At 35.5% G+C, this 15,875-nt stretch overlaps 2 protein-coding genes across 10 annotated transcripts in view; both read right to left on the reverse strand.

The window, feature by feature from the left end:
* Positions 1-15,875, reverse strand: part of LOC136024916 (uncharacterized) — a 202,087-nt gene that overhangs the window by 72,438 nt on the left and 113,774 nt on the right. For all 9 annotated transcript variants that reach the window (XM_065700490.1, XM_065700493.1, XM_065700495.1 and 6 more), the window contains one exon: positions 14,580-14,766. The gene's annotated coding sequence lies outside the window, so the exon portion shown is untranslated. The remainder of the gene's footprint in view (positions 1-14,579; positions 14,767-15,875) is intronic.
* LOC136024903 (zinc finger protein OZF-like) lies at positions 11,566-13,142 on the reverse strand. Its single transcript, XM_065700461.1, has one exon. It carries the CDS (start codon positions 12,865-12,867, stop codon positions 11,656-11,658), a length of 1,212 nt encoding a protein of 403 aa, XP_065556533.1. The 5' UTR covers positions 12,868-13,142; the 3' UTR covers positions 11,566-11,655.

The following is a 15,875-nucleotide window of genomic DNA, read 5'->3' on the forward strand; positions in this document are numbered from 1 at the left end:
TCAAATTTCATTAAGATCTGGTCACCCTTTCGTAAGTTAAAAATACCTCAATTTTTAAAATTACCCCCCCCCCACTTCCACCAAAGAGAGCAGATCCGATCCAGTTATGTCAGTCACGTATCTTAGACAGGTTTCTATTCTTCCCATCCAGTTTCATCCTGATCTCACCGCTTTAAGTATTTTCTAAGATTTCCGGTCCCCCCAACTGCCCCCCCCCTCAATTACGCTTGATCCGGTTGAGATTTAAAATAAGAGATCTGAGTTACGAGGTCCTTCTAAAGATGAAGTGTCATGAAGATCCGATCATTCCTTCGTAAGTTAAAAATACGTAATTTTTCTTATTTTTCAGAATTGACCCCCCCCCCCCCCCAATAGAGCGGATCCGTTCCAATTATGTAAATCAGGTATGTAAGACCCTTCAATCTAAGCATTTTTCATGATTTTAGATTCCCCATCCCAAACTTCCCCCAATGTCACCAGATCCGGTCAGGATTTAAAATAAGAGCTTTGAGACACGATATCCTTCTAAATATCAAATTTCATTGAGATCCGATTACCCGTCCGTAAGTTAAAAATACCTCATTTTTTCTAATTTTTCAGAATTAGCCCCTCCCCCAACTACCCCAAAGAGAGCGGATCCGTTCCAGTTATGTCAATCATGTATCTAGGACTTGTGCTTATTTTTCCCACCAAGTTTCATCCCGATCCCTCCACTCTAAGTGTTTTCCAAGTTTTAGCTTTCCCCCTCCCAACTCCCCCCCCCCAATGTCACCAGATTCGGTTGGGATCTAAATTAGAGCTCTGAGACACGATATCCTTCTAAATATCAAATTTCATTGAGATACGATCATCCGTTCGTAAGTTAAAAATACCTCATTTTTTCTAATTTTTCAGAAATAACCCCCCCCCCCCAACTACCCCAAAGAGAGCGGATCCGTTCCGTTTATGTCAATCATGTATCTTAGACAGATTTTTACTCTTCCCATCCAGTTTCATCCTGATCTCACCACTTTAAGTATTTTCTAAGATTTCCAGTTCCCCCCAACTGCCCCCCCCCCCAATTACGCTGGATCCGGTTGAGATTTGAAATAAGAGACCTGAGTTACGTGGTCCTTCTAAATATGAAGTTTCATGAACATCCGATCACTCCTTCGGAAGTTAAAAATACGACATTTTTTCAAATTTTTCAGAATACCCCCCCCCCCCCCAATAGAGCAGATCCTTTCCAATTATGTTAATCGCGTATCTAAGGCTTCTGCTTATTTTTTCCACCAAGTTTCATCCCGATCCCTCCAATCTAAGCGTTTTCCATCATTTTAGGCTCCCCCACCCTATATAATAACACCCCACCACCATGACTAAGATAAGATTAGATAAAAGAATTAGAATAAAAAGATAAAGTTAATATAAAAGATAAAGATAAAAGATAATACAAAGATTAGATAAGATAATTTGTTGACTTCGGAGTCAACAAATTACATAGTTGCACTAAAACTGGCAAAAATGCAAAAAAAAAAAAACAACAAAAAAGAAAAATCATTATGAATAATTATTTATGGTTCAATAATTAAATTGTAATAAGTCAATTAAAAGGCTACTAAGATAAAAACGAGTCAAACCAAACTTAAACAAATACAAGTCAGAAAAAAATCAAAAGGGTCATTAAAAAAGGGAAGGGGGGACAAAATAAGCAAATAAATACAAAAAAGAACAATATATATATATATATATATATATATATATATATATATATATATATATATATACCAGGAAAACTAAAAAAGTGTCTATGATTAAACTGCGTAAAGTCAGTAAAAGATAAAGAGATAAGAGATAAAAACTGGTCAAAAGGGAGGACAAGAATGAGTGAATAAACACAAAAAAAAGAGAGCATAATATAAAATATATATAAATTAAAAGGGAAAGTAAAAAAACAGAGGGGAGAACAAGCAAATAAGTGCAACAGTCTTGGCAGCACCCTCAGAAAAACGGAGGTACAACGAAACCCTCTTTCGCTCAAGGGTTTCCAAACTAGATTTCCTAAGGAGCAGAGAGTAAGGTACCTTGCCTTCGTCGAAAATTATTTGTAAGGCTTTTTTTGGATTGAGCCATCTTTTTCCGATTCTTCGTGAGAGATACAATGGTACCAAATTGGACAAGCAAATTCGAGATGCGGGCGACAAAAGACGTGTCAGTCCTTAAGGAGTGGAAGGGGACGTTAAATTTATATAGGAGCTTAAAGAGGGCGATAGACACGTTAGCAAAATTGACTATGTCCTTAACGTGGATATCTCACTTTAAATTTGAAGAAATTGTTACGCGTTATAGTTTAAACGAGGACAAAGAAATTTCAGAAGGAATAGGTTTAACAAAACAGGGCGAGGACTTGAGGAAACCAATCGGCATTATCATGGACTAAGAGGGTTTTACTGTCATGTCTTAGTCCAAGGCCTCATCTCCAATTTTACTGAGGATACGCATAGGGTCGCTTATTAAATTTCTTTAGCATATAGAACGAGGTATTTAGGAGGAGATAAATACCTCGCTCTTTATGCTTAAGTATTTTTAGTAATTTACACTATTTATTCCACGGCCTTTCTGATTCAGGGGTCATTCTTAAAGAATTGGGACAAAACTTAAGATTCAGTGTAAAGAGCGAGGTATTAACGAGGGGACAAACCCCTCATATACATAATAAGATATTACAATGTAAAAGTTTGTTACGTAAGTTAATTCTTAAGTTACGTATATTCTTTACTAATAAAAACCTTCGTTAAAAATTAAAAGTTATAGTTGCTTTTTTAAGAAACCGAAATATTGAAGGGCAACTAGGCCTCCTTCCCCACCCCTTATTTCTAAAAATCGTCTGATCAAAACTAAGAGAAAGTCAGTTAGCCACAAAAAGAATTAATATGCAAATTTCATTTTAATAATTTATGTGAGGAGAGCCAAAATCAAACATGAATTAATTCAAAAACGTTCAGAAATTAAATAAAAAAAAACTAGTTTTTTTAACTGAAAGTTAGGAGCGCCATTAAGACTTAAAACGAACAGAAATTACTCCGTATATGAAATGGGTTGTCCCCTCCGCAATCCCTCGCTCTTTTCGCTAAAGTTTGACTCTTTGCCACAATTCTACTTTTTTAAACAATTAAAAACTTTAGCGAAAAGAGCGAGGCGTTGAGGAGGGGACAACTCATTTCATATACGGAGTAATTTCTGCTCGTTTTAAGTTTTAAAGTCGCTCCTTACTTTCAGTTTAAAAAAACTAGTGTTTTTACTTAATAGTTTAAAGGAGGTAACCAAATAAGTCGTAATTGATGGAGGTTATTGTTCATTATTTATATAGTCTAAGCCTCACCATCACCGAGGCCCCTTCCTTTACCCTTCAAAACAATATTTCAAAGAATAAAAGCTTTATCATATAAAGGTTACATTGTGAAATTAAAAGAAAACAACAAACACATGTTCTTAAGACAAACGACCTCTATTACTGCTTGCTTAAAAAAAATGCTTGTTTCTACTAACAATAAAATAACTGAAAATATAGGTAGGCTAGCTAGATAGATATTTTTGGTAAAAAGCGAAAGGGTCATGGCAACAGGCAAAATACTTCTTTTTAAACATAAACCATCACTGCCAAACAACATAAAAAATAAAATATAAAAGATTGCAACTTTTTCTTCTTTGCCTAGAAGTCCAGTAGACATTGTCCTTCAAGAATTAACCCAAAAATCTTAGTCACCACTGATACAATTTAAGTGTAGGCAAGGTTTCCCAGGAACAAAAACTCATATCATATGAACAATGTCAGTCACCCACTTGCCTGCAAGTCCTGTGGACATGGTCGGTCATAAATCTTTGAATCATTTTTAGTCTCCAATTGCCTTCCAATGGCTCAAAGAACTGACAGACAATTTGAATAACCCTTATGAATTACCCTTACTCTATGCACATGATTCCCAACGTAGAGCACAGGCCCCACCTGTGGGGCATGACAATGTTTTGGTGGGTCATGGGCAGAACTTTTAAATTCATGAGACATCACATTTGAATTCATTTACAGAGCAAAAAAGATACATGATAGTATAAAAAGGCGTCATATTCAGACAATATTTTTTACTCGCATAAATTATAGCTAGGGGACGACCCCAAAAAAGATAATAAGTTAATAGTCTTTTAAACTCCCATCAGGTGAGCATGCGTAAAATTTTTAATAACAAACTTTAAATGTTACGAGTGCGGGACATCAGGATCCTAGAATTGCCTAGATGGGGCATGGCCCGAAATCGATTGGCCTTAGTTTTGCTCTAGGATGGATGATAGACTATCATCAAGAAGTGAAATCAATCATTTTTATACAACTTCTGAACGCCCCGCTCTTTACTCCAAAGTTTTTTACTCTTCAGTAAAGTAGAATTGAAAATGAGAGTCAAACTTTAGCGTAAAGAGCGGGGGATTGAGAAGGGAACATCCCCTTTCATATACGGAGTACTTTCTGTTTTAATGTCGTTTTAAAGTTTTCTGTTTTAAAGTTTTAATGTCGCTCCTTACTTTCAGTTTAAAAAAAACTTGTTTTTTTTTATTTAATTTCTGTACTTTTTAAATTAATTCATGTTTTGATCTTGGCTCTCCGCATATAAATAATTAAAACGAAATTTGCATATTGATTTTTTTTTTTTGGCTAAATGGCTTTTTAATAGCTTTAATCGGAAGATTTTGAGAAAAAAGGAGCGAGGGAGGAAGCCTAGATGCCCTCCAATTTTTTGATTACTTAAAAAGGCAACTAGAACTTTTAATTAATTACGAACGTTTTCATTAATAAAAAATATACGTAACTTACGAATTAACTTACGTATCGAACTTCTATATTCGTATGTTTTTATTGCATATATTTTTATTGCGTCGATACCTCGCTCTTTACACTAAAGCTTAAATTTTGTCCCAACTCCTTAAGAATGACCCCTGAATCACAAAGGCCATAGAATAAATATTTGAAATTACTAAAAATACTTAAGCGTAAAGAGCGAGGTATTACGAGGAGGTAAGTCCACGAAATGCTTAATAATTTCTGTTCGTTTTAACTTGTAATACTGCTCCTCACTTTCAGTAGAAAAAACTTTTTAAATTTATTTTTTCATTGTTTTTTTTAAATAATGCTAGAAAATCCTGCGCCCCCTTCATTGAAAGTCTTCCCCTATGAGAGTTCCTTCATGGAAAGATCCTCTCACGTAACCCCCCCCCCTCCCCTCAAATCTCTCCCCCTAAACCAAAAAATTTCCCTGAAAATATCTGTACACTTCCCGGTAACCATTGCTATATGTAAACACAGGTCTAAGTTCGTAACTTGAAGCCCCTCCCACGGGGACTGCGGGGGAGAAAGTCGTCCCCAAAGACATAGTTATTAGGTTTTTCGACGATGGTGAATAAAATGGCAATCTCAGAATTCTTATCCGGTGACTTTGTAGAAAAATGAGCGTGGAAGGAGGCCTAGGTGCCCTCCAATTTTTGGGTTACTTAATAAGGGCACTATAACTTTTAGTTTCCGTTAGAAAGAGCCCTCTTGCGACATTATAGGGCCACTTAGTCGATACGATCACTCCTGGAAAAGAAAAAAAATAAAATAAACACGCATCCGTGATTTGTCTTCTGGCAAAAAATGCGAAATTCCACATTTTTGTAGATAGGAGCTTGAAACTTCTACAAAAAGGTTCTCTGATACGCTGAATCTGATGGTGTGATTTTCGTTAAGATTGTATGACTTTTAGGGGGGATCCCATATTTTCTGCAATAACGCCAATTTTCTCAAGACTAATCTTGATGAAACTTATATATTTAAAATAAGCATTAAAATGCGATTCTTTTGATGTAACTATTGGTATACAAATTCCATTTTTTAGAGTTTCGGTTACTATTGAGCCAGGTCGCTCCTTACTACAGTTCGTTACCACGAACTGTTTGATATTGACAAGTGCGAGTTTCTTGTTTTCAACGGTAATAATTGTTCAGAATCACTATACTGCGATAGGTTTAGTATTCCTCGTGTTAAATCGTGTCGTTGGCTTGGTATAACAGTTTGCGATTCTATGAATGCTCTCCAGTCTCGTGCTGTCAAAGATATTTAGTGATAAGCTGAGGCTCGGTTGCTCTAAGACTGTGGCAAATCGTGGACACTATAGAAGAAGAGCGTTAACTCGGCTTTACTCAAATTTTTGTTATCATTCTGCACTCTTCTGTTCTGGTATTAGGTCACTTCTGTTGACTGGTGGTTTAAAACGTATTCGTATAAATTATTACCGGTACTGCAAATTTCTTTTATATCTACCTCGTTCTTACCGGAATACAAAACTGGCTAAAAAGTATTGTGCGACAGATATTACTGATGTTTTAGAAAAATTATCTGCCAAGCTAGCTATTGAAGCGCTTTATAGGCTAGGATGTTTTCATCGCTTTATCCGTCTTTTTTCTTTATGTGTTTAAATTTGTTTCTGGTTTTACTTTTGCTGTTTTTCTTTTGTATCTACTCCACTTAACCTCTGTTTTGTGAAGTGGGTGACAGATAAATTATTATTATTATTATTATATCGATGTGAGTCCAAATTGTGTACGTCTAATTAGACCTGTTTGGATTTAAGATCTGTCTAGAAAGGGTCTAAATAATTTTCTCGCCACAATAAGCACCATAAATTTCGGAGAAGGCATCGGAAATCGTCATCTTTTGTTTTATATGGTATTTCCTTCAATGCACTGAATGCATGGTTCCGTTACACGAACAAAACAGTAACTTCTAAGGTGGACGTGTCGCTTTGGAATTCTGACTGATTTTGACAATTCCGACCTTGACCATAACTGTGCAATTCGCTATAATGATGAGAATTTATATCGATGCGAGTCAAAATGTGTACGTCTATTTAGACCTGTTTGGATTTAAGACGTTTTTAACGATCTTTAAGTGGACTCTGGCAACTAGTAATAAGAAATTATTGGAATATGTATAATAGTCAGAGCGCCAGATTCTGTATCGTACACCGACCCATGCCGGAACGGATCTAACAGGACGGATCTAAGGGTAGTCGACCATGCTGAAAACGAATATCGTAGGGCGCATGTTCGCCGTTGGGGCGTTTCTGAGACATAGGCCAAAAACGCCAAATTTAGCCTATAAATAAGTGTGATTCAGGATTTTTTTGCGACTTATTGGGAAGAGGAATCTGGCGTAATGTTATATCAATCAAAAGAAGAGATCTAGATCTATAAGAACATGATTTTTAAATTGAAAAAAAACACTATTTTTTTCTCTATTTACTGCAGTTTCAAAATAAGTGCTGTAAAATTCAACAAATATCTCAAAGAAAAGCTAAAAACTCGAAATTTCTTCAAGGTAACAATTTTTTTTTTCAAATTCGAAAAGAAAGTGCATTCAATTCCGTACAATTTGAGCTAAAAACATATAAACTAAATTTATTTTTAAAAGCTCTGCGATTTTTTTTTGTAGTGCAACTGAAATGATCACTAGCCGTATCGTGAAAAGGGACATAGGCTAATATTTTTTTGTCTTCAAATGGTAGGAATACTTCAAACTCCTAACTGTTTAAAAATTTTAACTTTTACTTAAAAATAAGTTTAAAAAATGTCGACTAAATTTTTTTTTTTTTAATAGAATGGACGAATATGTTTTCTGGTGTACTAAGGCGTCTGCAATTACCTTTTTGGGACCTGATTTGCCAGTAATACGACTGAGCTATTTACTACATAAAAGAATTCTGCTTCACAGATGGATTCAGTCGGCGCATTGGAGTTGTCTTACTCTGCCTGTCCGTAAAATTGGGTAGTCTGTATTTTTACATACATTGTAAAATTACATATATTTTAAAACTGGGTAGTTGGTGGCAGGTAGTCTGTACGAGAGGCAAAGCCAGCGGAACTTTTTCAGAGTTGTATAAAAATGATTAATTTCACTTCTTGATGATAGTCTATCTTAGATAGTCTTATTCTTAGTAGAAAGAAGCTTTTTCTTAAGCAAGCAGTAATAGAAGTTGTTTGTCCTAAGAGCCTTTGCTTGTTGTTTTCTTTTAATTTGACAATGTAATCTTTATATGATATAGCTTTTATTCTTTGAAATATTGTTTTGAACAGTAAAGGAAGGGGCCACGGTGATGGCGAGGCTTAGACTATATAAATAATGAACAATAACCTCAATCAATTACGACTTATTTGGTAACCTTCTTTAAACTATTAAATAAAACAAGAGCTAAGAGCTCATATGGCACTTGTGACGACGCAAGAAGAGCTAAGAGACAAGAGCTCATATGGTATGACCTCTAACAAAATCCTAAGAATCAATAGATTGATTTAAAAGGAAAGTCAGAGGCTTAATGCCGGTCAGGATTCAAAATAAAAGCTCTGAGTCACAATGTCCTTCTAAATATCAAAATTCATTAAGATCCGATAACCCACTCGTAGGTTACAAATAACTAATTTTTTTTTATTTTTCCTCTCCCTTTAGCCCCCCAGATGATCGAATCTGGGAAAACGACTTTATCAAGTCAATTTGTGCAGCTCCCTGACACGCCTACCAATTTTCATCGTCCTAGCAAGTCCAGAAGCACCAAACTCGCCAAATCACTGAACCCCTCCCCCCAACTCCCCCAAAAAGAGTGAGGCCAGTACGGTTACGTCAATCACGTATCAAGGACACTTACTTATTCTATCCACCAAGCTTCATCCCGATTCCTCCACTCCAAGTATTTTCCAAGATTTCCCCCTCAAGCTCCCCCCAATGTCAAAAGATCTGGTCGGGATTTGAAATAAGAGCTCTGAGACGTGAATTCCTTCTAAACATCAAATTTCACAAATATCCGATCGCCTATTCGTAAGATACAAATACCCCAATTTTCACGTTTTCCAAGAATTCCGGTTTCCCCCTCCAACTCCCCCAAATGTCAAAGAATCTGGTCGGAATTTAAAATTAAAAGCACAAGATCCTTCTAGATATCAATTTTCATTAAGATCTGGTCACCCTCTCGTAAGTTAAATATACGTCAATTTTCAAATTACCCCCCCCCCAACTCCACCAAAGAGAGCAGATCTGGTCCGGTTATGTAAGTCACGTATCTTAGACAGGTTTTTATTCTTCCCATCCAGTTCCATCCTGATCTCTCCGCATTTAAGTATTTTCTAATATTTCCGGTCCCCCCCAACTACCCCCCCAAAAAAAATCTGGACCCAGTTGAGATTTAAAATAAGAGATCTGAGTTATGAAGTCCTTCTAAATATGAAGTTTCATGAAGATCCGACCACTCCGTCGTAAGTTAAAAATACATCATTTTTTCTAATTTTTCAGAATTACCCCTCCCCCCCAACTACCCCAACGAGAGCGGATCCGTTCCGGTTATGTCAATCATGTATCTAGTACTTGTGCTTATTTTTCCCACCAAGTTTAATCCCAAGCTCTCAGACATGATTTCCTTCTAAATATCAAATTTCATTGCGATCCGATCACCTGTTCGTAAGTTAAAAATACCTCATTTTTTCTAATTTTTCAGAATTACCCCCCCCCCCCCAACTACCCCAAAGAGAGTTATGTCAATCATGTATCTAGGACTTGTGTTTATTTTTCCCACCAAGTTTCATCCCGATCCCTCCACTCTAAGTGTTTTCCAAGATTTTAGGTTCCCCTTCCCAACTCCCCCCCCCCAATGTCACCAGATACAGTCGGGATTTAAAATAAGAGCTCTGAGACACGATATCATTCTAAATATCAAATTTTATTATGATCTAATCAACCGTTCGTAAGTTAAAAATACTTCAATTTTTCTATTTTTTCCGAATTAACAGGCCCCCCACTCCCCACCAGATGGTCAAATCGGGAAAACGCTTATTTCTCATTTAATCTGGTCCGGTCCCTGATATGCCTGCCAAATTTCACCGTCATAGCTTACCTGGAAGTGCCTAAAGTAGCAAAACCGGGACCGACAGACCGACAGAATTTGCGATTGCTATATGTCACTTGGTTAATACCAAGTGCCATAAAAAAACTAGTTTTTTTAACTGAAAGTAAGGAGCAACATTAAAGCTTAAAACGAACAGAAATTACTCCGTATATGAAATGGGTTGTCCCCTCCTCAACGCCTCGCTCTTTAGGCTACAATTTTTAATTGTTTTAAAAGTAGAATTGTAGCAGAGTCAAACTTTAGCGTAAAGAGCGAGGGATTGCGGAGGGATCAGCTAATAAAGAACGGCTTAGTTGTTAGAGCTGTATCCTGCATAAATTCCCTTGAGACATATCCAAATACTAAAATAGGAGAAGTAACCATTCTAATGCAAAAATGGTGGCGAAACTTCCAATGCCTCAACCCAGACTAGAAAGAAATATTTAGATACAGTTATGAAGAAATTTAAGATGTAGGTAGTAAAAAAATTTAATATTGTGTTCAAACTACAAAAACTGACCGATTCATACTGGACAGGAGCAAAAACAGTAACTTCTGTGGTGGGCGTGTCCCTTTGAAATTCCGACTGATTTTCACAATTCTGACCATAACTATATTAGTGCAATTCCCTATAATGAATGTCAAGTCACTGAAAGCAGATCAGGCAGCATTTTCTCACATTATGTCCCCCCCCCAACTCCGCCAAAGAAAGCGGATCCTGTCTGGTTATGTCAGTCACCTATCTCGGACTTGTGCTTATTCTTCCCACCAAGTTTCATCCTGATCTCTCCGCTTTAAGCGTTTTCCAAGATCCCCCCCCCCTAATGACACTGGATCCGGTCAGGATTTAAAAGAAGAGATCTGAGTTTCGAGGTCCTTCTAAGTATGAAATTTCATTAAGATACGGTCACTCTTTCGTAAGTTAAAAACACCTCATTTTTTCTAATTTTTAAGAATTAACCCCCCCTCCCAACTCCTCCAAAAAGAGCAGATCCGTTTAGGATATGACCAATCCCGTATCTAGGACTTGTACTTATTTTTTCCACCGAGTTTCATCCTTATCCCTCCACTCTAAGAATTATCCCAGATTTTAGGTACCGCCCTTCCGACTTCGGTCTCACCGGATCCGGTCAGGACTTAAAATAAAAGCTCTGAGACATGATATCCTTCCAAATATCAAATTTCATTAAGGTCCGATCACTCCTTCGTAATTTGAAAATACCTCATTTTTCTAATTTTTCAGAATCAACCCCTCCCCCCAACTCCCCCAAAGAGAGCGGATCCGTTCCGGTTATGTCAATGACTTATCTAGGACTTGTATTTATTTTTCTCCGAATATATATTCTTTTTCTAGAATATATATTTATCTTTTCCGAGCCAGAGGCGATTCTAATGGTGACTTGATTTCGATTCGATATATTGTCAAAACAATTGATTATAGGGTACTATGTGTCGAGGTCCTCTCTTTACTAGGCAGAATAGTAGACATTGGCGAGATCATTATATTTTTTTGGAGGGTTTCTCCCTCTTTTTGAAAAGGTTGGCGTGTTTTTCAGGCTCATATATTATTGAGTAATTATAGAAAAAAATCAAATAAAAGCGGAGCTACATTAAATCCAAAGACGAACGAAGGTTAAATTATGAAATTTTATTAAAACTTAAAACAAACAGAAATTTAAATCAATCAAATGCCAATTTTGAAAAAAAAGAGCAATCAGTAGGGCTAACACCTCGTATCACTTTTTAATTCTTCAAATTCATATGGTTTTTCATCAGCGTGGGTTTTCATATGCCTAGTTAAATTGTTCTTAATAGAAAATTTCCTTTTGCATGTTTCACATTCATATGGTTTTTCACCACTGTGAATTCTCATATGCAAAGCCAAATGGGTCTTGGTAGAAAATTTCCTTTTGCATGTTTCACATTCATATGGTTTTTCACCACTGTGAATTCTCATATGCACAGCCAAATGGGACTTGATAGAAAATTTACTTTTGCATGTTTCACATTCATACGGTTTTTCTCCACTGTGAATTCTCATATGCACAGCCAAATTGGACTTGTCAGAAAATTTTCTTTTGCATGTTTCACATTCATATGGTTTTTCACCATTGTGAATTCTCATATGCACAGCCAAATGGGACTTGATAGAAAATTTCTTTTTGCATGTTTCACATTCATATGGTTTTTCACCACTGTGAATTCTCATATGCGCAGGCAAATTGCACTTGGCAGAAAATTTCTTTTTGCATGTTTCACATTCATATGGTTTTTCACCACTGTGAATTCTCATATGCAAAGCCAAATGGGTCTTGGTAGAAAATTTCCTTTTGCATGTTTCACATTCATATGGTTTTTCATCAGCGTGGGTTTTCATATGCCTAGTTAAATTGTTCTTAATAGAAAATTTCCTTTTGCATGTTTCACATTCATATGGTTTTTCACCACTGTGAATTCTCATATGCACAGCCAAATGGGACTTGATAGAAAATTTACTTTTGCATGTTTCACATTCATACGGTTTTTCTCCACTGTGAATTCTCATATGCACAGCCAAATTGGACTTGTCAGAAAATTTTCTTTTGCATGTTTCACATTCATATGGTTTTTCACCACTGTGAATTCTCATATGCGCAGGCAAATTGCACTTGGCAGAAAATTTCTTTTTGCATGTTTCACATTCATATGGTTTTTCACCACTGTGAATTCTCATATGCACAGCCAAATGGGACTTGGTAGAAAATTTACTTTTGCATTCTTCACATTCATAGTATTTTTTTCCATTTTGAGTTCTCATATGCCTAGCCAATCTGTGCTTCAAAGGAATTTGTTTTTGGCAGTCCAGTTGTAAGTCTTCTTGGTATGTAAAATCGGTCACTCCAGTCATAAGCTGGGAATCTGGGTCAAGATCAAAGTTTCCAAAACTTAGTGCCATATCACTAAAGGTATAATGCTGGCTGTTTATACTTGTACTTGTTATTAGAATACTTATATTACTACTTGCTTTTCAAAAGTAGACTGATGGATCTTCCTAGACAACGCTTGTTTTTATGCTATGAATGACGTCACTGAAATAGATTATGGTAAGAAATTTCATGTGACGTCATTTAGGGATGTAATATGAATGCAGCCTTTTATATTAGTGGATGAAGTCATTAAGATACTGATGTATACAATAATGACGTCATTCACATATCTTTTCCCCAAAAATTAAGGCTCTGGACGAATTTTCTGAAACTCGCGACCTATATAGATCGATTTTTAGGCCAGAAAATCTTAAGATGTCAACTTTACCCAAATATATATATATATATATATATATATATATATATATATATATATATATATATATATATATATATATATATATATATATATATATACTACAATAGACATTAGACTTAATGATATTAGAAGTCAAAATATGATATAGACCCTCCTATGCCAAAACCTACTATCTACACAATAGTTTAATTTTGAATTAAAAATTGACCCCCCCCCTTCCTTATTAACCCGACAAGGGGAGCGTAAAAACGTAATCAGAATTTTTCTATGCTTTATGAGATACAACCTAGTAACTACAGATGTAAAAACATATTGTATTAGTTGTAGTAGAACGGAAATGTTCTTATTTTAGTTTATTTCTCACCCAAAACCTATTATGGCCATAATAGGATTACAAAACCAAGAATCTATGTCTAGCAGAAAAGAGAGTGGCAACAATGGGAAGATAATGGAGTTCCGCATACCTGTTGGCAAATACACGCATCCCCATCTATTTCTTTAGGTCCAAAAATGAAGAAAAATCACTATTTAGTAAATTTCATGAAAACATGGCAGGTCAAGATACTAGTTTTTGATAGAGGGACAAAATCCCTTCCAATCAGTCAAAAGACCCTTCAATGTAAAATTTTTACCTAATCATACATTTGAGTTATTCATCGTTATATGATCTGAAAAACTTACAGATTTACAGCTTACCTGCAAAATCTAAGCAAACTATATAGCTTGGTTCAGTGGATTTATCTTGTTACTTTTGGTTACAAGATGATTTATCTAATAGCTACCTTATTTGGTTTCCATGATATTTACCTGTTCGTTTTTTTTCAACAGTAGGAGAATGAAGGGTGAAGGGAGAATGAGAATGATGTCAAAATTGCTTTGTCGTATCTACAAAACCTTAAAACCAACCCTGTGCAAGGAACCAATTCTGATTAATAATAATAATAACACATTTTTATTTTTCTGTTCCTGTTTTTCCAGTGATGTTTCTGTCTCCTAAGAAAACATGTTGTGTAAGATTAAAAGTTGTGTAAGATTATAAGTGCATGAGGGGGGTTTTACCCCTCCTAAGTACCTTATTCTTCATGGTAAAGTTTTTTAATGATTTTCAAAAGTTTTTATTGTTTTAATTAAGCGGCCATTGTGTTTCAGGAGTCGTTCTTAATACAAGACTCAAAATGTTGACTAAAATAACTACAGGGACTTTTAATTAAGGTATTAATTAAGGACAATATTCGCCCCACAAAAGGCTATTACGTGTAAATGAATCTGATAATAAATAAGATGGCATGGATATATCTAAATACATCCACAAAGATACAATTACAATATATCTAAAAAACAGTAAGATAAGATTAAGCTTACTTGGATCCGTGTTTTACTTTGATTAAGCTGCACACTTAATTCACTTATAGTTTCGGAATCTGGAAAGCGAGTCTCTTCGAACACTTCTTCCAATTCCTTAAATTGTTCAGGAGTGAGATTTATCCGATTCCATGGGTTAATAGAGTTTTTTCTGTCCCACCATCTTGCATATCTCTATTCGTAGGGCCTAAAATATCAAAGGCTAAGTTTGGCCAGGAAGAAAAATAGTTTGTTACATATGTTTATTTGATTTATAATTATTGTTTATTCTCGTAAAAATATTAATTTAACTTTTATTTCATTTTTATCATGCCAAGAAGGTAAATGTAACAGACATAATCTACTACCAAAACTAGAACCATGAAGGTTTCTTTTCCTGTTAGAACCTGGAAGTTTTCTTGTTTTTTCAGGATGCTCATAAGAAAAAAAAAATGGCTGATCATTAAAGTCCACTTAAAAAAGATTTCGCTCTTCTCTTATAGTGTCCACGATTTGCCACAATCTTAGAGCAACCGAGCCTCAGCTTATCACTAAATATCTTTGACAGCACGAGACCGGAGAGCATTCATAGAATCGCAAACTGTTATACCAAGCCAACGACACGATTTAACATAGGGAATACTAAACCCATCGCAATATAGTGATTCTGAACAATTATTAGAGTTGAAAACAAGAAACTCGCACTTGTCAATATCAAACAGTTCGTGGTAACGAACTGTAGTAAGGAGCGACCAGGCTCAATAGTAACCAAAACTCTAAAAAATTGAATTTTGATACCAATAGTTACATCAAAAGAATCGCATTTTAATGCTGATTTTAAATATATGAGTTTCATCAAGATTAGTCTTGAGAAAATTTGCGCAGGATTTTCTAGGATTATTTACAAAAACAATGAAAAATAAATTTAAAAAGTTTTTTCTACTGAAACTACTGAAAGTTAAAACAAACAAAAATTATTACGCATTTGATGGGCTTACCTCCTCGTAATACCTCGCTCTTTACGCTTAAGTATTTTTAGTAATTTCAACTATTTATTCTACGGCCTTTGTGATTCAGGGGTCATTCTTAAGGAATTGGGACAAAATTTAAGCTTTAGTGTAAAGAGCGATGTATCGACGAGGGGTGAACCCCCTCATATATACAATAAAAACATACGAATATAGAAGTTCGTTACGTAAGTTAATTCGTAAGTTATGTATATTTTTTACTAATGAAAACGTTCGTAATTAATTAAAAGTTCTAGTTGCCTTTTTAAGTAATCAAAAAATTGGAGGGCAACTATGCATCCTCCCTCGC

This window comes from Artemia franciscana, chromosome 3 (assembly GCF_032884065.1).
Source record: "Artemia franciscana chromosome 3, ASM3288406v1, whole genome shotgun sequence".
NCBI classification, from domain to species: domain Eukaryota; kingdom Metazoa; phylum Arthropoda; class Branchiopoda; order Anostraca; family Artemiidae; genus Artemia; species Artemia franciscana.